We start from the raw sequence: 24,228 nt of genomic DNA on the forward strand, positions 1-24,228 counted from the left end.
GTGTAAGTAGTATGCTGAGCAAAGCACATGGGATCAGAGAATTAGGAAAAGTAGGAGTTTTGCAAATATGGAAGGTGAGTCTCAACAGCATAGTGAGAAAGAAAAAAAAAGAAAATATCTGAAGCCAGTAAAGAAAGTATTATATATTCTGAATAAATCTCAGAAAAAAAAAAAAAAGGCACCATGGCAATAGAGAAATACTGTGTTACCCAGTTTCAGTAGTCTGAAAATTATTAATAGACTTGGTAAGAGACATAAATCTAAGTAAATTTCTCTTTGGAATGCAGAAAAGAGAAAGAGAATGAATGGCACTATCAAAGACAGCCTTGATAAAATATACTGAAGCCACAGCAATGGAACTTTTGCTTTTGTGTCTCCCCAAACCTATAGCTGGAAGAGAATTTGCAAATTCCCTGGCTTCCCAGCTGCATCTTTCAATTGGAAGGAAGTGGAAACGCATTTAATCAATCAGATACTATGATGAGTCAACTCCATTATTGACAGCATGATACAGTATTGACCATGTTTAGTACTGGTGTAAATAGGTTGCCCCCTTTCCATCTGTGCTGCAATTTCATGTTTCTTTATAGAAGCGCCCTGTGAATGTCATGATGGCATGCTCTTGGCATCAAAAGGCTTCTGCAGATGGAGCAGGAGAATGCTTTATGACTTGTGATGTAGCATGACATATTTGTCGTTGACCTTCTTCTGTAACCCCTCTGTTCTCATCTCCCTTTTTCTTTCTGTTCCAATTACTTTGAGCAGCCTCAAGAAAAAAATACCAAACCACCAAAATGAGTAAGTCCCCTATGAAGTCATGAAATGTGTCCTATTAAACAATGTCATTTCATGCTTCTACATCTTAAACTCTGACCATTTTCTCCAGTGGGGAAAATGTCAAGTTTAAGTGTCAATACCACTCATTACTAACTAACCATTAGTATCTGAGTGAGACATAGTTACTAATACATTCCAACTCAATTTGCAGTATGTGTTTGGAGAAAGTACCGGAATCATTAACTTTTCCACTTCTAAGGCATTTTCCATGATTTTTTTTTTCTAATTATACATCCTGAAAAAGAATAAAATCTCATTACTGATCAGATTGCTGACATGCTACTATTTACCAACAGACTGGTGCACCAAGATGGAAGCCTGCCTGACATAACTATGATGAATTTAGCAACTGGCAGAGGAAAGGAAGAGGATAAAATGCTGGAAGAGGCTGGTGAGAAAAGAATGGAAGAGCCAGAATGGGAGGGAGGGAAAGGGAGGGTTGAAAAGGGAAAAGAAGAAGAAAAAGAAGATGAAGAAAAGTACGATGATAATGATGATGGTGATGATGATGATGATGATGATGATGAAGACAATGAATCAGAGGAAGAAGAAACTACAGGTAAGCTCTGCAGATTGTAAATTGTCCTTCCTCAGCCTTTGTTAACAGGGGTAATGGATGGTTCATTTTTGGTCATCCCTTCTCACTTCAATCATCAGGTTTCCCTTTTGATTTTACATACAGTCTTTGCCAAGAGAGTCTGAATTGACCAGATGACTACTTGTCAAATATTCAGTGAGCTGAAGTCTCTTCTAGGGAAAAATCGTACTGTTTCTGTAGGATGCTGTGAGGATGAAAACAAAAGAACCCCTACCTCTTTCTTCTGGGTTATCTGAGTCAGATTAGTAGGAGGTTACAAAATCCCAAGAACTTGTTTAGAGTGAAATCTCATTATAATAAATATAATATGCATACATTTTTAATCTCTGATACTACATGCTTTCAAGGCACTCAGTCCAGAAGTCACAATGGCTTTTCTTCCTTATTCATGTGCACATTAGTGTTGTATTTTTCACTCCTAAATATGAAATGTGTAATTGATGCCAGATAAACATAAAAACACTTAAATGCAGACATGGGTAAGACTGATGTTGTCATCCTTGATATTGTTAGGATGAACTCCTAACATGAATTATTTCTGTAACTCAGTTTGAAATATGAGTCATAAGTGAAAACCAGGGAAACTCTAGGAAGCTGTATTGAATGAAAATGACCTTGCCACAGATTTAGTTGCTCTAAATGTGTCAAGAGACTGTGACACATAAATAGGGACAGGGTCTTTGTCAAGTCAGAATGGCAGCACATCTGGCTTAGCTGCCCCAGGAAAGCTGAGCTGAAAGGATTTGTCTTTCCTGACTGCAACATCTTCCCTCACAGAGTTGTTCCTGGCTCATGGAAAACTTTCTTGGGCAGCTCTCATGCAATCTGAGTGATGAGTTTGTCTCACTCTGGTCATCCCTGCATGCTTGAAAGGCTTGAGAACAGAGGCCAGAGGTTACCTGGTGCAGTGACACATGCAAGCAGGGAAGTGGGGAGCTGCAGCCCTCTCCCTGGGCCCCCTCTGCACCACAGATCTTGACAGTAGCACAAGGTGCTGCTTGCCATGTGTGATCTATCTTCAAGCTGGACATGCATTATTTTTACCAGAGAGTTAGATGGGTTTTACTTAGCCATATGGCTGGAGTTTTAACATCATTTTAACATGTTCACATGTGCAAGCTTTATTTCATGATGAGGTACAGTGTTTCAATGGACGTGGCCAAGCTTATATTTTATCTCCTGTCCATATAGTGCCTGGACATGCTAGATAGAGCTCACTGCAGTGCCTTGCCTGCCCTGGTGCACTCAGCTGATACTGTCTGGATATATTTTGCATTGTCGTAACTGCAAATTAAAATAAATGCAAAGAAAGAATGAGTGAGAATATCTAATTCTATAAAGACTTTCTGAAAATACACTTCACTGGGCTTATAAGGGTACACATGAAGGATTAGAATTCTGTAGCTTAATTAATTATTCAAATGTAATTACTTTGACATGACGTTTATTCAGCATTTTTATTAGCATTTTCTGAGTTGGAGAAAAAGGGTAGAAGAAAAAGAATTGGAATTTGCTTGTCAAGTATTCAAAAAATCAGCTTTTTCACACAAATGTACGTGTGATTTTTTCACACAAACATGCACAGAATAACCCTCAGTTTGCTTTATGTATAAAACAACCAGATAATGTAAAGTAATTACATACACAAACTGGTAACTCCTTTGCATCTTTACAGCTTAGACAATTATGTGTTTACACATATCATTTACAAATCTTTCCAAGAATGTTCTCAGAGCATGCAAAATCCTTCCTCATCTCCAAAATCCTTCTGAAACCTCTAATACAGTGTAAAGACATTATACTAGCCTGGTTTTATGTCAGCCCACAAGGAAATATGGCAGTTAGAGAACATTGTTCAGCATATGTGTTTCCATATCTATTTATATGTAATAGATGTTGCCATATGCTTGCTCATTGAGGTATTATTTAGGAGGATTTTTTTTTTTTTAGCAAAGTACTGCCTGTGAAGGGATATGTACACCCAGCTTCAGGATCTTAACTTGCTAAAGTTCTCTTTTTGACTGAGAGAAATATTCAATTGAACTGCAGCTTGCCTTTCCTGTTTTAGATATCTGTTCTACAATGACACAAATCACACTCTAGATAGGTGTGCCATTTGCAAGGCAGTTTAGATAACTGACATAGGAAGACTTTTACAGTATAGCTATGTAAACCCATGTGACAAGAGTCCTCCTAGTGTGCATGGATGTCTTCCACATTGGCTGAAAAGCTTTCTTAATAGCAGTAGTCTGTGCTTTCTAAAAACAGACTAGGTCCATAGCTTCCAAACATCAAACAAAATCCTGTTTTTTCTGAGCTGGATAAGGGCCAGGTCTGGAGCATCTCAGATCTAGTCCATGGATGGGATCCCTAAGCATATGTCCAAAGATATTGGAGGAAGATGGAGCCCAAGAAGGGCTCTACTAGAGAGGAATAAAAGCAGAATTGGCAAGGGAAACCACCACCACTACTTTTAAACTGAGGAATCTTTTCAGTGAATGAGGTCAGAAGGGAAGCACCATAGCTAAGTGGGCCTCAATGCCACTTTGTCTTAGTTAGCAAATGAGCCATACCTTTAACCTCCTTTCTGTCTTACACTAAGGCCTAGAAGAGAGGTAGAAAGCTCATTGTTGTCTAACGGAGCATTCCTTTTTACCTTCTGTTTTTCTTCTCTCAATCATTCTGCTGAACGTCTCTGCAGACTTAAGGAACAAGTGGCATCTGGTGATTGACCGCCTTACAGTGCTGTTTTTGAAATTCCTGGAGTATTTTCATAAGATGCAAGTCTTTGTGTGGTGGCTGTTGGAGCTGCACATCATCAAAATCGTTTCCTCTTACATTATCTGGGTCACAGTGAAAGAGGTAAGTAAACACCCACTGTTAAAATCTTACCTGTGGTGGAGGCTTGTCAGCATCTGCTGTGTGGTGGCATACCCAAGTGTAGGGAGACACCTCTGTCATGTCAGACCTCAGTCGAATTGTGGCATTCAGATGGGCTTGTCAGATGATCTTCTTCCGAGGATATTCTATCTGCCTGTCACCCTTTCCCTTTTCTCCAGATATTAAAGTTTTACTAGTCTACTTCTTTGGACTCAAAGAGATGCAGTCCCTCCCATGGTCAAGCTGTCTGAGGGCATCATCCAGGAACAGAGGGTATAGAAAAGGGTGGGGAAGGAACATTTAGGAAAATAACTTAAACTAGATCTGGTGTTGAAGAAACATGGAACTATATCTAAAGAAAAAAGCTGTAGTTAGCTGTGCCTCGGGTGTGGGCAGTGTGAGTTTTTTAACTGTCATAGCCATTCCTTGAACAGAGCAGTAAAACAGGATTCACACACACACACACAAAAAAAAATTTTCTCACATCTTTAGGGGGCAGAAAGATCAAGAGGATGATGGTGGGTTCCACAGACACACAGATGTCTATAATTTCTTCCTTGTTTTGTGTATTAAAGCAGCCAAACCAGAACATGGTCCTTCATATTTCATATCTGTTTGTAGGGTGGGTACACAGTTTTGTGGGTCCAATTGTATTAATATTATGTAGGAGATAACATTCATCCTAAACTATTAATTGTTTTCATTTTTCACATACCAATTCATGTTTCTGTCATTGTGAATACTGTATTTTTTCAGTATTTTCCTCACAGTTTCTATATGTCTTTTTCCTTTGTGTTTTTTAATTACTATTGAAAAGTCCAGACTTTCTCAGTTCCCTTATTACTCCATGTAATTTCCATCTTGTTTTTGTGATTTCAGGTGTCTCTGTTTAACTTTGTGTTTTTAATTGCCTGGGCTCTTGCTTTGCCATATGCTCAGTTTCGCCCATTGGCATCAAGTATCTGCACTGTTTGGACGTGTGTGATTATTGTCTGCAAAATGTTGTACCAGCTCACATCTATTGATCCCAGCACTTTTTCCAGTAACTGTACATTGGTGAGTACAAGTGCATATTAAAAAGATTTGACTGATACATTCTTCAGTGAAGAAGAGCAAAAGGAAGCATATCAAGTAGTGAAAACTACAGTTCAGCTGAGAAGCACTCAGTTTTAATAAACTGTTTCATTTTTTTTTTCTAGCCAGGAGAAAATGAAACTAAGGTCAATTTAGAAGAACTCAAAACCTCAGTCCTCTACAGTGGGCCAGTTGATCCTGCAGAGTGGGTTGGATTGAGGAAGTCCTATCCCCTGCTTGTGTACTTAAGGGTAACTTATTTAATTATCTGTATTGAGATATTTTCATATTTGTGATGGAATTAGCAATGTCTTTGAAATAAATCATTTGCCACACATACACAAAAAAAGTAATGCGAGGCATTGATAACAGGGACGTACAGAGGGGAACAGATTGCAGAAAGCCATATCTGTCACAGAGGACATTTCCAGAAGAGATTCGATACCAATTAAGATAATCTTCCTGTAGAAGTATGGCTTTCTGACTCTACCGTGTGTTAAAAGCACTCTAAAAATTTGTGTTATTTAAGAACTCTTAAGTAATTAAAAGGTACATAGCTTTCAGGTACCAAAAGATTGATGGATCTAATTGGAATAATTGCCTGGAATGACAGTATATGCTATGAGCAGTTAATTTTTTAAGTGCTTACACTTAAACCACAAATTAGAAAATATAATGAGTTAAGGGAGTAATTTGTTTAGACACTAGTAAATGGCTGTCTTTTGTTTTTCTTCTTATTTTTGATTGATGCCTGTCAGCAATGTTTTATTATTCCTTTCTTGATTAAAAAACCCTCCTACTTACAATAAAAATTTGCCAACTCCTGGGGGGAACCTTGCATGTCTCTGTTTAATTTAAATAATTAAAAAAAAATTTGTATGCACAGTTTCAAGTTGTCAGAAATTTGTTGACTGAATGAGTTTTGATCTAACTAGATTTATTCCTCTTTTCTTCCCTGAGAGCTTACCTCCGTATGCTTTGTTTATGGAAGACCTTGTAGTCAAACCTATCAGGCCCTAGTCAACCTATCAGGCCCTGGTAGTGCTTCTGCTTCTCATACCCTTAGCCATTCACGTCCCATGATTAAGAATATGTGGGGGAAGAGCAATTACTGATCCAAGAGTTCTGTCCGAAGAGTGGAGTTCCCTAGTGGTGTTTGTCTTGATGCTAAAAACTTACAGCTATAAATAGATAATACTTTGCGATTAGAAATTATTCTAAAGGAATTTTCATTGAATTAACAAATAAGAAATCTCCTCTGCATAGAGAAATTCTCTTCAGTGGTAGACCTGAAGGTCTCAAGTGTCAAGTCTCAGTGTGTTTCTGTTATGCCTTTTAACAACAGACATTCAAAATGTCTGCAGTGTTGAAGTTAGGAGCATGATGGAATGTCTAAAACTCTCCCCAACAAGAACAGGAAGCCCAGAGACAGAAAGCAAAACCAACTTTTTGTCAAAAAAAACCCTCACCCTAAAACCAACCAAAACCAAACACAAACAACAAAAAAGCCAGTTTTACCTATCTCAGGTCATTCTTGTCTCAAATATTTCTCAGTGAACAGAAGCTTAGAGATTACCGTTTCAGTTACGGCTTCCTTGAGGGACGTTTGTTGAGTTGTAACCAACTTCTGAAGCTAATTAATGCCTCTCATCTATTGAGTATAAGGCATGTCTTTCTCCCAAGAGAAAAAACAAAGGTCATTTTAGAGCCAATCAAGACTATATCTCAGTCAATCTGGTTTTGGGAGAAAAGGAGCTGTACCTGAACAAAGACTTCCAGATAGACTGATCATTTAAAGGAGTATCTAGTAAACTAGTACAGTTGCACTAGTCATAGTGCAACGGTTGCACATTGCTGGCTAATGTTCAGTTTATTGTCAGACAGGGCTCTCAGGTCTCTCTCTGCAGAGCTGCTCTTCAACAGGTCAATCCCCAGCCTGTACTGGTGCATGGGGTTGTTCCTCCCCTTGTCCTTGTTGAACCTCATGACCTCATGAGGTTCCTCTCTGCCCAACTCTCAAGCCAATCGAGATCCTGCTGAATGGCAGCACAGCCTTCTGTTGAATCAGCCAGTCCTCCCAGTTTGGTGTCATCAGGCAACTTGCTGAGGGTACACTCTGTCCACTCATCGAGGTTGTTGATGAAGATATTGAATAAGACTGGCCCCAGAACTGATCCCTGTGGAACTCCACTGGCCACAGGCCTCTAACTCGATTCTGTGCCATTAATCATCACCCTCTGGGCTCTGTCATTCAGCCAGTTCTCGATCCACCTCACTGTCCACTCATCCAAGCCACACTACCTGAGCTTTCTGATGAGGATGTTATGGGAGACAGTGTCAAAAGTCTTGACGAAGTCAAGGTAGATGACATCCACTGCTCTTCCCTCATCTAGCTAGCTGGTTATGCACTCATAGAAGACTATCAGGTTGGTCAAGTAGGATTTCCCTTTAGCGAATCCATGTTGACTCCCCTTGATAACCATCTTTTCCTTCATATGTCATCATCCTTACAGTTTTGGAAGTTAGTACTTGCCAGTTAAGCCCCACACATGACTGCATTTCTGGCTGTATACTCATTCCCCTGCAATGCAATCTGTGATGTATCAAGAGAAGTTATGAACGTGAGAGGGCACATGAATGGGTCAATGCATTCTCCATCTCCATCCTTTCCACAACTAGCATTCATTGTAGTATTATTTTATATAGAAATTTTGCTTCTGAATGACAATATGTTTAAAAATCAAAATGCAAGAAGTTGTAGGAAACTTACTTTTTTTAATGAGTAAAAAAAAAAAAAAGCTGGCAATAAGTGCTAGTGTGTACTGGAGTGCAGAAGCCCTCAATGGTGGCATCCATTCAAGTATTCAGGGATTTATGCTTATCAGAAAATGTTATAGCTTCTTGTGGTTTTATTTAATATTCTTCCAATTGTTTCTCCCACAGAATAACTTACTGATGCTGGCTATTTTGGCTTTTGAAGTTACAATCTACCGTCATCAAGAGTACTACAGATGTCGAAATAACCTTACCGCACCTGTGACTAAAACCATTTTCCATGATATTACGAGAGCACATCTGGATGATGGACTGATAAACTGTGTCAAGTATTTCATAAACTATTTCTTCTACAAATTTGGTTTAGAGGTAAATCGCTATATACTATTTTTCTTTAGACTGCCATTCCAAACCTTTTGATTGTGTTGTTTTTAAATGCTAGCTTGAATTATGTTTGATGGCTGGATGCTTCTTAGTTATCAGTATAGCCACACACACCAGAGACTGCAGGAGGAGAAGAAGAAAGCAGGGTCTAGCAGGCCATTGTCTCTTACTTCACAAATATATCCTCTTTTTTTTCCTGTTACTGTATCATTTAGCAAGCTGCAAGAGCAAGAGCTCTAGAAAAGGTTATTGCTGCTTTGTTCCACTAGTGTAAGACAAAGGTCTTTCTCAAAAGAACTTTTCAGTAGACAAGAAACACACAGAGAATTAGAAGAGGCAGGTACAAAGGCCTGAAGGTATTTTTCTGAAGATCCATGACATATCCTAAATATCTGGTCGGTGACATTTAGTGGAAGAGCTGCTTGTCTTTTTGCCAGCAGTAGTGGCACAGACTACGGGGGTTTAGGCTCAGCTAATATATTCCTTCTATCTACTTCACCCAATCCATCAGGAAAACATCAGAATGGAACCTGCTTTGAAGACAATCTGTTGCTGAACAAGTGCTGGGGGAAAAAAAATAAAAAAGAGAAACAGAAAAAGCTTCATCTCTGGTCCCTTATCTCATTTGTTCACAAACACATGAGATGTACTTCAAAAAATATTTATAGGGATAGAGATTTTTTACAAATTTCTATGTGTATCTGAAGACACCAACTCCTAGGCTAATGTATCCCAAATCTAATCAGAATGGTGCTCATGACCTATCTTTTAAACACTACTGATAAACAGACTAAACTGTTCACTGTCAGCATGAGGATTGAGAATCAGTGAAAATTAAAATTAATTGACAAAATATTTCCTTTCGAAAATAAACTTAACCTCATGCTCCTTATTTGAGGAGAGAGAAAATCGAAATACTGAAGTGCACTAAATAAGTCTTTCACTGTGAATTATTCACTAAGTTTGAAAACATGCTTCATGGCACTGAGTGAAGGGGCTACATTAAGGGGCTACATTAAGAAATGCTCTGGGATGCAGAGCCATCAGAATAATGGATAACTAAAGATGCCTTACAAGAATTGACTGGATTTTTCTGTAGCCAATAGATGTTTTATGGTCTAAATACCTCTTTGTCAGGTTCCCACATGAGTATACAGTTTAGTTGTTGCAGTTCTTAAAAGTTCCCTTCTTTTTCACATCTATAAGTGCTGTCAAAATACATGGCTGTATACTGTTTCTTTTGCTTGGCAACAATTAAACATTTAATATATAAGTTACCTTACAACACTCTTTCCTTCCTGTTAGATATCACATATCATCTTTGGATATCATATAATAGAAAACTGCCTTAGTCCAGTATTCACATAGCTGGCACTCATAGAAAGTTATAGAAAATGTGAGATATTGGGTTGGAGTGGGGAAGGTGGCTACCGAAGACATACAAACTGTTTCAGCATATTGGTTTACACAGAGTACCTGCAGTAAACCCCAGCATGTGTCTAGACATTTTGTCAAGATCCAGAAAGGTTTATTATTGCTGTCAGGTTTCAAATGTTGCTTATGTATCTTTACATCTTTCCCAGACGTGTTTCCTTTTATCAGTGAATGTTATTGGTCAACGAATGGATTTTTATGCCATGATTCATGCTTTCTGGTTGATTGCTGTGTTGTATCGGCGTAGAAGAAAAGCTATTGCAGAGATCTGGCCAAAATACTGCTGTTTTCTGGCATGTATCATTACATTCCAGTACTTCCTTTGCATTGGCATCCCACCTGCTCCTTGTAAAGGTAAGGACACTTTATATACAATTACTAGTTCTTGGTTTTAGAGAAAAGCAATCAAAAATTGAGAAGCATTCTGAAGAAAAGGATGTTTTTTTATATTTTTGCATGCTTCTGTCATACAGACTATCCATGGAGAAGTGGTAATGCCAACTTCAACTCAAACATCATAAAGTGGTTATACTTTCCAGATTTCATTGTGAGACCAAACCCTGTCTTCCTTGTCTGTAAGTATTTTAGCACATAGTTGTGAGTGTTTATATGTCCTTTACTTAAAACATCTGTACAGTGTAATTTGAATTCAGCCTTTTTTTTATTCTTCATTAGCAAGCTGATATATTCTGTGAGACTTTGTGTACTAAGCGTGGCTTTTTATGTAGTAGAAAAATTCAAAGAATTTCTAATTTCTGCATCTGTTTTTTTTCCATACCCATTTCCCTGTTCTCCAGGGATCGATGTTGGGGCCTGTTCTGTTTAATATCTTTATCAGTTACCTGGACAAGGGGATTGAGTGCATCCTCAGTAAGTTTTCAGATTACACAAAACTGAGTGGATGCATAGATCAGCTTGAGGATAGGAAGGCTCTTCAGAGGGACCTGGACATTCTGGATCAATGGGCTGAGGCCAATTGTATGAGATTTAACAAAGCCAAGTGCTAGGTCCTACACTTGGGCCAGAACAACTCCATGCATTGCTACAGGCTTAGGGTAGAGAGACTGGAAAACTGAAGAGGACCTGGGAGTGTTGATCAACAGACAGCTGAACATGAGACAGCAGTGTGCCTAGGTGGCCAAGAAGGCCAATGACATCCTGGCCTGTATCAGGGACAGTGTGATGAGTAGGTTTAGGGAAGTGATTATGCTGCTGTACTCAGCACTGGTGAGGCCACACCTTGAATACTGTATTCAGTTTTGGGCCCCTCACTACAAGAGGGACATTGAGGTGCTATGGAGTGTCTGGAGCAACAGAGCTTCTGAAAGGTCTACAGTACAAGCCTTTTGAGAAGTGACTAGGGAACTGGAGTTGTTTAGTCTGGAGAAAAATAGGCCGAGGGGAGACCTTATCGCGCTCTACAACTACGTGAAAGGAGGTTGTAGCCAGGTGGGTATCAGTCTCTCTCCCAAGTAATGAATGATAAAACAAGAGAAAATGGCCTCAAGGTTTAGGTTAGGAACTAGAAAGAACTTTTTCACAGGAAGGGTTATTAGGGATTGAAACGGGCTGCCCAGGGAGGTGGTAGAGTCATCATCCCTGGGGATATTCAAAAGATGCATAGATGAGGTGCTGAGGGATACGGTTCAGGGATAGACTTGGCAGTGTGAAGTTAGTGATTGGACTTGATGATCTTTTTGTTTTTTTCTTTGGTCTTTTCCAACCAAAACAATTGTATAATTCTATGATTTTAAAGGAAGCAACATAAAAAGATTTTAATTCTTTCCTCTTTCTTAATTTATTTCTCAATAAAAACATAGAAGACAGGTAAAAAAACTTAATGCAATAATAAATTTCATATCAGTGTTAAATTAATTGAAAATAGAACAGTCTTGGAAGTTCAAAGTGTGGGAAAAGAGTCTGGTAATTACGTTATAATATGCGAGCACCACCATGTACACTTAATGACTGAAATTTTTCTTGCAACCACTGCTTTCTCCTAGATGATTTCATGTTGTTGCTGTGTGCATCCTTACAAAGGCAGACATTTGAAGATGAAAATAAAGCTGCAGTACGAATCATGGCTGGAGACAATGTGGAAATTTGCATGAATCTTGATGCAGCATCTTTTAGCCAGCATAATCCTGTTCCTGACTTCATTCACTGCCGGTAAGAACTGAATCTTCAGTATCTAGAAAATACAGCACTTGCTTTTTGTAAAGTTCTCTAGTGTGCAAGTAACTCTTAGATCTTCCAATTTTATTTGGAATTTGTATTCATCTAGCTTCCCATTTCATAACATGCCTTTTACTGCTGTATGAGACAGCAAATAGTTAACTTCTGTGTAATCAGTTTCTGGTTTAGGAAAGAGTAAATGAAAGCAAGTCTTCCTAACACTGCTTATTGTTTTAAGTGCACCCCAGAGAGATGTTCAGAGATAAATTTGCCTAAAACCATGTATTACCTCCATGCATGCCTTGTGGGGCAGCGTTTATGGTGGACATCAGCACTATGCTGGCTTCCCCCAAAACACAAGTGTTTTGTTAAGAATCCACTGTAGTCGAAATTGTCCATGCACGTGTTTAACCTCACAAAATCATCAGTCAGGTCCTGCTGAGTTGTCGTGTAAGTAAAATCAAAATAATATTCTAAGAGACCGTCCTTTGTGCTCTTTCATCTGGGCATAAGAACCTTAAAAGTGCCTTGGAAGGACAACTAGTGTGTCTTCCTCTTTCTCAACATTGCATTTAAGGTTAGGAAGATGAATAATATAAAAAGGGAGCAGATGGAGCAGACCCTGTGACAGTCTGTTCTGAGTGGTGTTGAAAGAGTGGAGCCATTCCTATGTGGTCATTCCAGCAAACACAGTAGCTCAACCATTCTGAGTTTTGCTGTACATACTCTTAGTTGAAGTTGTCTCTGGAAGCTTGATGCAGTTTTACAAGAATAAATGGGAAGAGTAAGATTTCTTAGCTATTGTGTTTTGATACAGTAGGTCTTTGTTTTAGGAATGCATGTTACAAACAGATATCTGAATGTGAGAGGGATTTTAAAAAATCAAACTATTTAGTAAAATCTCCCTTATGCTGATAAACTTTTGCCAGAGAAGTGCTATCACCAGAAACTGTTCTCAACATCTTTAAGCCGATCCTGATGTTTCTGTTAGAAATAGTGGCCAAATGTATCTTGAAATAGCTTTGAAGAAAAGACCAATGAAATACAGTCAATGCACTCATTTGTCCAGAGATTTATAGTCACTCCTGGGTGAAGGGTGAACAGTTCTCCTCTTGAGCATTTGCAGTCTACACAATGAATCCAATGCTCTAGATTCAGTAATATAAGCAGAAGGAGAGAAGTCATAATCTTTCTTCAAAATGCTCAATCAAATGAGGATGCTTTCCAAAAGATGTCTGCCAAATACGTCTTGGTTGAGAGGAATGTGTAGGGAGAAATAGCTGAGTTTATTTCTTGAGCTGTGATGGTGTCCATCTTAGCAAAAGCTAGTACAGCAATTGCATTAGGCACGCTGATCTGGTCTCTGACGAAGACCATCACTGTTGAAACAGCTGCTCGCAGAAGGAAAAGATTGACTTTTCCCTCTTTAGTTCATTTAAAAAAAAGAAAAAAAAAAGGAAAAATACTCTCGTTAATGATAGGAGTGTGTTTTAAGACTATCTTCAGAAGGGAAAAAGAGGCAAGAAAATCACTGCTATTTAAAACCAGCCTCTTTTGGCATCTTTTCAAAGTTCCCTGAAATCTGATAGGTATTTCTGGTTGTCAATTGAAGACATACCCAAATGGCTGAGCATGAAATGTTTGAAGCACAGAGGATTTTCGTTGAAGATTTTGGATGGAAATCAGAGTCAGGTTTATCATGGAAAGCTTGGACTGTCCAAGCTGAACTGAAGTCCAAGCTGAACTGGCCTGCTGCCTCTCCATGATCATTTGGTTTAAATTCTGTAGTTTGATTCATGTACATGGTATGCATCAGCTTAAAGTCATTGGTGACATCACATCCCTTGAAATACACTGTTTGGCATGGGCTGACAAAATAGACATGTGTATAGATGATTAATGGTATGCAACCATTTAACTAGGAGTTTGCAACTTGTGCTAAGCAGTAAGTAATATTGCTGGTGAAGACTACAAAAAAACCCCACCCCAGAAAACCAAAGAATCCTGTTAGTAGTGGTGAGCTGAACAAATAAACTGTGATCACTTTATATTTGTTCCAGCTAAATACAGAAATCTGTGTGACTGTTTCATGTGATAGTTTTATGTTGCGTGAATGAGTAGTAGAATGAAAAGAACAAGTCAGAGAAAGAAACAGGACAGGGAGATTTTTGTTTGAAAAATCCATAAAATGAATAGAAAACCTATTCATTTCAGGAACAGAGGAAACTCTTCTTTATTATATCCTGCTCAGGCAGGTAAGCTGTAACTTCTTTTTTTCATCTATAGTGTTAGCCTCCTGACTCTGTAATGGGAACGTACTTGTAGAACGGTGTATATAGATATAAACAGACCTTCTGTTAGTATAAACTGCATGATAGATCTTGTGTTCCTGTTGACATTTTTCCTTTCTTTGAGCCTTTAAGTATCTCCTTCAATGCTTTCATTACAATGCAGATTTTCCCAGACTTTAGATTATATTTTTAAGAGGTTGCACTGCACATATGCGATCTTAAATGTCTAATTTACTCTAAAGAAGCATCAGGGAATGGCTAGACAGTCTCTTAAAGTGACTGAATCTTTTATTAGGAGTTGTAAATCTTTATAAAGAGGAACTCTCAAGCTCTGGAGAATCCACCAAAGATACACCTCAGAAGAAAATGTATGTAGTTGGCCTCCATCCAAGACAATTTGGAACTGAAATGACTTTAAAAACATTTATTGTGCTTTGCCATAGAAGTTTCAGAATTATCTAAATATTTAGTAAGGTGGACAAGAACTGTGTTCAAAGCTTATCCAAGCAAATGAAATAAAAAGTGGCATTACTCCAGAAGTCAGTCAGAGCCAAACGAATAAGTGAAGACAACCTAGTTATGAATAAATTACCAATCATTAAAAAAATGATGCTCAGTATTCATGTGTTTTCTGAGAAGCATGATGTGTATTTACTGCCATGTGAAAGAAGTGGCCATTGCGGACCAAAGCATCCTTTCTGATGTATCTGTTCCCTTGAGAAGATGCCAGTTGCTCACTATTCTAGTAGGCATAGATAAAAAGCTTTTAACTGCAGTATAAACAGTAGAGGAAGAATATATTCCAAATGCTTAATATTCTTTTCTCTGGAGAAATATTTGAGCTCAACAATGATAAATACAGTCTAAGGAAAAGATTTCCTGAAATTTTCTTCTTTCCACCCCCAGATTTCTCAGGGGATATGTGCTTGACCCCAAGGGAGAATACAACCAAAAGCCTTTGAAACAGAAATAAAAAATGAGGAATAGGAGATTTTAAAATGAAAAAGGATTTAAAGTGACTTCACTGAGGATAATCCTTTCCCACAGTCTCTAGTGCTGGAAAATCCTTGTTTCAGTTCCCAAGCAATTTTCAGACATTCCCCTAGACATTGACAGGGAAAAAAATCAGGATTGTAATCTACGTTTTTATTCTTAAGAGCAGAAACAATGTTAATCGCCAGACATTGAATTGTTCCCTGGGAACTGTAACCAGGTGAGTCTGGTTGAAGTCTCTCAAAGGCAGCTGTAATGCCTTTCTTGAAACTAAGCTTCTTCTAACTTAGGTTGATGTGAGAGGATCTGAAAATCATTACAGGCATCCTGTCATATATTTTGTATAAAGCAGATAAACATTTGTTGCTAATAAAATGAGTCTCCACAGGTAACACAGCTTTGGATTTGGAAATTTCTAAAGCAGATATAAGCATAAAGGAAGGACCTCACTGCTAAGAGAGTGAAAGTAATAGCTGTCCTGAGAGAGGGCTTGACAAACGTAGTAGGGATTGAGTTATAAGATCCACAAGAAATTTTAAGAAGTCCATTGAAATAAATGACCTGATTTTCAGAAGGTTTGATGTTGCTATTGGCAAAGGGAAAATCAATTAAACTGCTTTCTGAGGGCTGAAATGGAGCTACTGGGAAAGGCTTTGGGGGTGGAGGCAACAGCACAATAGATTCTCACTGGCATTTAGGCAGAAGTGTGTTCTTTCCCTAAACTTCAAAGGGCTGGCTGAAATAAACATCTTTCCACAAAGGTATTACCAGCTGCAGCATCAGCATGTCTCAGTGCCTTTAAGAAGAGATCTGGACACTAGACTGGCCATCATGAAACATGCAGGAAAGAAAACTATACCGAGGACAATCTTATTGCAACAGTCTGGATTGTATTGCAGCTAAAAATTAATTCCAGCGGAAATAAAATATTGAAGCAATCATGATAAGACCAATAAAGCTTTAGTAAAGAACAGCGAATTGTTTCATATGGAGAGCCATCTGAGGTTACAATACATTTGATGGATAAGTGGAATGGACTTGAGACTTTGTCTCCCTTGATTTTGAGCAAAGAGATACAATAATTTTTTTCCAAAATGTAGTCCAGAGTATCAATGGGTTCTGCTAATGACATAGTTGGCAAATCAACATTTTTTATTTTTCATTCATTTTTCAGATTTCTTCTGTATTATTTCTGATTCAGAGGTTATCATGCTAGCAAAAGTCATGGTTTCATGTTCTTGGTACATTGGTGGTGTGGCTAATTTTCTTCAAATGTGTGGCTGTATTCCTGGCCTCCAGCTACACTCTCCCACCTTTGCATTCATCACACCAGCAGTGAATTGGTTCATAGGCTGAATGGTCAAAAGAGTATCCCTTCCTTCTGTCTTTCACCAAAATAAATAGGCTTTTGCAATTTTTTTTTTACTTGAAACCAATTCAAAGAGCCAAAGAAGGGGCTGGAACAGTAAGCTGAGGGGATGAAGGGGAGTGGGACTGTCTCCTTGAGAAGCAGCTGCTCAGATTTCCTAGCATATTGTCAAATACCACATCCTGAGGGTGGCCTCTTCTCGCTGTGACTAGATGTAGATTTAAAGACCACTTAGAAGATGAGGTTTGGAAGGTTTACATTGCATTAAACTAATGATCTATGCGGTCTGAAGTGAAAGCATAAAAAATATGGTGTATGCTATCCAAGACTAAGCACTTTCTGCTGTCTATGAAGAAATTTTCAGAGGGTAAACACGTTTACTGACCTTCTAGGTTTGTGTAGGGCCTTTTTAGGTGTTGGAGTGACTGTGTGCATTGGCCTCCCACTGTTGCATTGTAATCTCCAGAGCAAGAAACTGAAACTCCTCACTTCATAAATTTCTAGGGTTCAAGGTGGAATTTAAAGATTTACATCTGAGAATGTGTCAAGTGATTTGAGAGGCAGTATGTTGAGAACTCTCCTGCCAAGACACATCTTCATTCCTGCTCTTATAGCATTTGACTGACCTATATCATAAATAATGAAAATTGAGAAGATATGTGACTTCACACTGTAACAGACAAGGAGTTTTGGCATATTGTGACTGAAAGAAGTGTGATTTCAGGAGTGTTTTTGTCTACTCGAGACTACTTCAGTGTAGTTCTCTCCATTGTGTTCAGTGTGGCATTGTTCTTGAGTCAGCACAGAGGTACCTGGGATGGTTGGGTGATATTCGTTGCTTGGGTGTGTCCTGGATGACTTGATCCTGTTTTGTTGCTTTTTTATTTTAGAGACATCCAATGTTATCATATTTAATATATATTTCGATAATTAAAAGAAGAGATGTGTTTACTATGACTAATAAATGTAGCAAATGGTTGACATCACAGTGATAAAATAGCTAAATTAATGCATTCCATTTCACATTCTCTCTAATTTCTGGAAGATTTAATCTGAGAGTGTTATCTGGTGTTGGATTGTGACTCAACCAAATGCCATGTGTATATGTTGGAAAGTTTGGATCCAGACAGTTCCAGTTGTTGCTAAGAGTGAGAGCCCATTATTGAAGAGTATTAAGATATTGCTGTTTGTTTGATCAATTCAGTTCCATTTGAGGCTTTTTTCAAAAGATGCTGATGCATTTGTTTGGTAGCAGAGGACAAGATTTTTGAAATACTGTGATTGTTAGAGCAGTGTCAGGAAGATGATCTCGTTTTAGCCATCCTCGCATTAATAGATATTATTAAAAGCTATAGTTGTTTATTCTGGAGAAACAGTGAGAGCACCATTTCCAGCACATATTAAGTTAGTAAAGACCTGTTTAACTCATGTCTTGTGCTTCTTTATTTTTCATAGTGTGTACTGATTCTTTGTTAACGTTTTATCACCTAAAACCCAGTAGCATCTCTAGAGTCATGACATTCTTAAGTTTTATAGGCAGTAGGACGTAAATTTCTTAAATGTTTGTGGGAAATAAAGGAGCTTTCTCATTACCTTTTGTTAAATGCTTCTCTGGTTGGCTTTGGCAAGTGAAATTTATAATACAAGCCTATAAATGTAGGACTATAAATACATACTCCTAGAAAATTCTGAGCTTGAGAACACCAAGCAGCAGGGGTCTTTTTATGTGGCTTCATACAGTACATTTTGTTCATTTACTCCTTACATGTGTTGGCTTAGTATATCTGTGCTCCTATTGTGCTGTTTTCCTGCCTGGTTTCCTGACAAATCTAGTTTTTCAGCCTGGGTGAACAGACCCTGAAAATGCCTGGGGAAACTAGGAATTAGTTGGTTTTACAGTGTTTAGCTCTACGTAGTATTCAGTATTGCCTTTGGCAGATATTCTAATTTGAAAGGTCACTGAGTCAATATTAAGTCAAGATTTTAAGGCATCTGAAAACATCAAATTGTTTCTCACTCTTTCCCACTCTGAGCCAGGTTTATTTCAGATAGCTCTGTCTCACAGCTTCCTGGCAAGCATTTCAGTAAATTCGGTCAATTTACGTTCTGTAGAGACATTTTACCCCTCAAAACTTTTACAGTTGTTATCCATTGTAGAAAGATATTTTTAGCAGCTATCCTTGAAATCTAGGCCTTCAACCAGATTGAATTCCCTAGAAGTCACCAGTAAATGCAGAATTGCTTGCAGTGGATTACTGTAGCTGGCTTTTAAAGATAGGTTTGCTATTGATAAGACTTCTGAAAAAAATTATCTCAGATAGCTTTTAAATTGTATATGTAACATTGCCAGATAATATCACTCTATCATGAAGTTTGGTGAGGACGTGTTTTCAGACCTTTCATGATAAAAGGCTTGATCCTGTGTGACTCAAAGTGCCCTGACTGAGAGTAACAAGGTGCATATACACATGTGTAAGCTCAAATGGAGTATATGAGCCAGGCAGACAAATGAATGAGCTAGACCCACTGACCTTGGCACAAGTCTTAAGTGAGTACACAAATATTCATATGGGACAAGAAGGCTCAGAAAACCTTAGGCACAAGTGTCGGCCAGTAGCACAGAAAGAGGAATGGTAGCATTGCCCTCAGAAAATGGTAACTTTTTCTCCTCCTTTTGCTTCCAGGTCCTATTTAGACATGTATAAAGTGATAATATTTAGTTACCTCTTCTGGTTTGTGCTTACTATAATCTTCATAACGGGAACCACGAGGATCAGTATATTCTGCATGGGCTACTTGGTAGCCTGCTTTTATTTCCTTCTCTTTGGTGGAGATCTGTTGCTGAAGCCCATCAAGAGCATTCTACGTTATTGGGACTGGCTGATTGCCTACAATGTCTTTGTGATCACAATGAAGAACATCCTCTCAGTAAGTAGCTGGTGCCTTTCCTCTGCCCTCAGCACTTTGATTTCATTGCAAGTGTGCGGAGTGCATGGGTGGTTGTTAAAAGTCCTTTTTCAGGGCAACAGACTCCTGCAAGCCCAAAGCAGGCTCCACTTTAACTTAGAAACTGCAAGTGCATATCCAAAGAATGGTAATGCATGTACATTATAGAAAAATGTGTACCCTTGTATTCAGTTGAGCTCTACAAAAGATCACAAGCTATTTTCAAAGTGCCAGGTCCTGGTTTTTTGCCTAGTAAAATATCTCTTCAGAAGCCTTGTGAAAATCTCAGTGGAGTGAGAAATGAGTAAGAAATGCAAGAATAGTCATACTGTTGATAAATAGTGCATGTTTAATTAAACCTTTCAATTTAAATTTTCAGGCCTAGAACCATGTGTAGTTTTTGTGTGATTTTAATATAATTAGTGAAGCCAGCCACAAAATTACAAACTAGATTCCTGTTTCCTTTAGAACTAGTGTGAAATTCATGTGAAAACAGATGTATTTGATAATTAAAAGTCAAATTCTTCTGCAAAATATTAAAGGTTTAATTAACTTTTTCAAGTGGATTCTTGCAGTGTCACTGATAGATGATTGAGTCAAGACGGTCATTTAAATCATTTTGAAAGATAGATTTAGATTTATTCCTAGCTATTGCTTTTTAGCTTTGAACATTTTGAGTGCTGGGCTGAAAAGAGAAGATATTTTTTCTTTTTACATTTATATAAGTCACTATACTGAAATAAAATTGATTTATGGGTGGTTTGAATTTGCAAATGTTCTAAATGCTTACATATGTGCTTCATTTTATGCTTGGGAATTCAGTGGAGCTATGTGTGTGTTAACCTTGTCTATGCGTGTTTGCAAAATTGAGTCAGTGATTTATAAAAGTTGCTTAGATGTTGCATTGCATTGTGTGCCAGACATACCACTTTCTCTGAGAAAAAAAAAACAAACAAACCCCCTCATATCTCCTGTTTCACTGGTAATCAAAAGAACAAATTCTTGCTATTTAAAGGTCATATGTGCAAAGATACTCTTCTAATCTCTGTTTTACTAATGAATTATTATACAGTCGGTGACAGTTATGATATTCACATGTGATTTAAAGAGGTGCAATACTTATCTTTATTTCTACTGTGTTTTCTTACATAAAACTGTGTTTTTACTTTCCAGATAGGAGCATGTGGTTATATTGAATCATTAATTAAGAATAGTTGCTGGTTGATTCAGGCATTTAGCCTAGCTTGTACAGTTAAAGGCTACCGTATTCGTAAGTATAGCTCATTTTTCTTCATAATTTTCTATAAATAATCACCATCAAAATATTGTATTATATTTAAAATGTACCCCCTCCTGAAATAGTACCTGTGAAAGTACCATACCTGCAAGTTCAGCTGATACAGCTTGGTCCTATGTTGACTAGCAGGAATGAATATTGAAAATATTTCATAGAACCAAAGGAGGTACGTATACTGAGAGAACTATCAACACACACACACATATAACTACAACCAGTGTTTGCTGTAAATGACCAATTTGTGATACCAGCACTTAACACAGTTTCCCTGTGTATGCAGGTGATGTGATACCTGAGAGTATAGTTTCACTGTAGAACTTGAGATAAAATGTCACTTACCCTTATTACAAGCAGTCTGCACCTTTTCCTAGCTTCAGACTCCCACTCTTTCCTGTGTGCCAGGAAATGTTACTGAAATGGCAAGAGGCTAAGTCAGTATAAAAGTGACAATTTTTTGCAAGCATAGTAGGTTTTGACTTTTTTTTTCTCTAAGATTATTCTCATGTTTGTGGTGATAACAGGGATAGAGTGCATAGTGTATGTGTTTGGAGGTGAGAGAAGGGAGGAATGAAGTATGAAGAGCAAGACACTTAACCTCTCAGTAAACTGTTAATTTGACTCCATTTTGCCCTGATACTCTGACCTGACAGTCTGAGAAGACCTGATTTTTTTTCAGTGTTTCTTGCTGAATTTAAAGAACTGTTTCATCCTAGGGAGTATGCAGCAAAGTTCTGAATTCCCATCTTCATGTCTGATCCTAATAGGTAACTAGAGAGTAAGAGAAAAGAAATACGAAGATGCATATTCACAAGATAAATGGTGCCCAGTAGCTCTTGTATGATCCAAAACTTTTTGTGCAGCAACAGAAAGTTAGGTACTAGTTTCCCCAGGAGGCAGGCACAGCAGGCTTTGAAGCTCTTGGAGCTTGACCTTCCAGACCTATTAGACTAGCTTACTTGACTGTAAAACAAGCTTTGAGCCAGTGTCTGTCCCTTGAGTCTTTCTACTCCCTTCCATAGGGCAGCATAGGCCATTTAGTTTATAGTCTAGCTCCACAAAACCCAGTTTTAATTTTTTTAATATCCCCAAGAGAACTATCTTTTAGAGACTAAAGAAAGAAAGAAATAGCTTAGGCCAAAATCTAGAGGTAGGAGAAATGGGACTTCCTCTTTGCCTGTCTCCTCATACCCCAAAGGAAGCAGTTTTGTGGTTTCAAATACTTTTTCTCTTATGCAATGGAAAGGAACATTGAACTGGGTTGTAGAGAAGAAAAACAAAAATATTAGGGAGTGGCAGCCAAAAAGACATTTTGACCAAAAAAACCCCATGTTGATAGTGTTCTCAATAGAAAAAAAAAGAGACTAAAAAGTCACTTTGAAATTTTAAAAAAAGCCATTTTAGAAAATATTCAAATATTTCAGGCTAACAAAAATTACTTTTTTTCACATTCTTTGTTTTTAAGTATTTATTCATTAAGATAGTCTGAAGTTGATTATAAATTATTCACTTTTGTACATTCTCAGTTTTCATTGGATATCATGTTGGAAGCTTTCCAGTTTGCTGTAAAAGAAAATGTGGAGTACTTCAAATGGAAATGCATGTCAGTTTTCTGAAGAAAAATCTAATTAAACTACATCAATTCAATGAGTACTTAATACAAGAGTCCTTACATTGATGATGTTTTTTCCAGCAACAAACAATCTAGATTGTAAGCTGCCCAGTGGAGAAGCAGGAATCATTTGGGACAGTATATGTTTTGCTTTCCTGCTGCTGCAAAGAAGAGTCTTCATGAGTTACTACTTCCTGCATGTGGTTGCAGATATAAAAGCTTCTCAGATCCTAGCATCCAGGTAAACTGTTTTAAAAAAATTAAATGAAATAGCTCAAGTCTGTCATGTCTATGATATATAGTGATGTATATGGAAGGTAGTACCAAAGAATCCTTTACTATTGGTTTAAACAATCCATGCTAAATTTATAATTGCAAACTCAGCTCTGAGAATGCATATATGAGAAAAAAAAAAAGAAAATCTGTTAGAGATTAAACCATCTTTCCTACCAAACACCATCTGGTGTTCTCATAGCCCTTACTAAAAGCTGTAAAAAGTTGATATGTGTTGCAACATTCTGTTAACATCAATATGTATGAGAGCAAATGCCAGAATTTATAAGCCTTGAAACGAAAACAACCTGCTATCAGAGCCCAGTACAGCAAGGACAGGAGAAAGGTCTGGACAACAGAGGACTTTCTCTTGGCAGATGAGGATCAGGTTAAAGACTTGTTGAGCTAGCTTAACACTCACAAATCTATAGGATCTGATGAGATGTATCCAGGAGTGTTGAGGGGCCTGGCTGATGTGGTTGCTAACTCATCATTTTTTAATATTCATGGAGGACAGGCGAGGTGCCTGAGGACTGGAGAAAGGCCAGTCTTCTAAAAAAGCAAGAGGCACAACCTGGGAAGCTACAGATATATCAGTCTCACCTCCATTCCTGGAAAGATGATGGAACAACTCATCCTGGATGTCATCTCAAAACACTTGAAGGAAAAGATGGTTATCAGGGGGAATCAACATGGTTTCACCAAGAGGAAATCCTATTTGACCAATCTGATAGCCATCTAGGAGGGCATAACTGGCTGGCTGGATGAGGGGAGAGCAGAGGATGTCATCTACTTTGACTTCAGAAAGGCTTTTGACACTGTGTCCCATAACATCCTCATCAGAAAGCTCAGGCAAAGTGGCTTAGATGAGGTGGATCGAGAGCTGGCTGAATGACAGAGCTCAGAGTCGAGTTGGAGGCCTGTGGCCAGTGGAGTTCCACAGGGATGGGTTCTTGTTCTTCAGTCTTGTTCAACATCTTCATCAACAACCTGGATGAGGGGACAGGGTGTACCCTCAGAAAAGTTCCCTCATGACACCAAACTGGGAGGACTGGCTGATTCCCCAGAAGGCTGTGCTGCCATTCAGCAGGATCTTGACTGGCTTGAGAGTTGGGCAGAGAGGAACCTCATGACGCTCAACAAGGACAAGTGCAAAGTCCTGCACCTGGGGAGGAACAACCCCATGCTCCAGTACAGGCTGGGGATTGACCTGCTGGAGAGCAGCTCTCCAGAGAGAGATCTGGAAGTCCTGGTTGATAATAAGCTAAACGTGAGCCAGCAATGAGCCCTTGT

At 38.3% G+C, this 24,228-nt stretch overlaps 1 protein-coding gene across 1 annotated transcript in view; it reads left to right on the forward strand.

The window, feature by feature from the left end:
* The window catches only part of PIEZO2 (piezo type mechanosensitive ion channel component 2), a 318,044-nt gene that overhangs the window by 240,583 nt on the left and 53,233 nt on the right, over positions 1-24,228 (forward strand). Inside the window, exons 18-29 of the mRNA XM_061994704.1 lie at positions 766-798; positions 1,134-1,396; positions 4,137-4,297; positions 5,195-5,371; positions 5,515-5,640; positions 8,333-8,533; positions 10,132-10,336; positions 10,456-10,557; positions 11,986-12,151; positions 19,495-19,738; positions 20,930-21,026; positions 22,744-22,903. Coding sequence (XP_061850688.1) covers positions 766-798; positions 1,134-1,396; positions 4,137-4,297; positions 5,195-5,371; positions 5,515-5,640; positions 8,333-8,533; positions 10,132-10,336; positions 10,456-10,557; positions 11,986-12,151; positions 19,495-19,738; positions 20,930-21,026; positions 22,744-22,903 — 1,935 coding nt within the window. The remainder of the gene's footprint in view (positions 1-765; positions 799-1,133; positions 1,397-4,136; positions 4,298-5,194; positions 5,372-5,514; positions 5,641-8,332; positions 8,534-10,131; positions 10,337-10,455; positions 10,558-11,985; positions 12,152-19,494; positions 19,739-20,929; positions 21,027-22,743; positions 22,904-24,228) is intronic.

The sequence above is a fragment of the Colius striatus genome, chromosome 4, assembly GCF_028858725.1.
Source record: "Colius striatus isolate bColStr4 chromosome 4, bColStr4.1.hap1, whole genome shotgun sequence".
NCBI classification, from domain to species: Eukaryota; Metazoa; Chordata; class Aves; order Coliiformes; family Coliidae; genus Colius; species Colius striatus.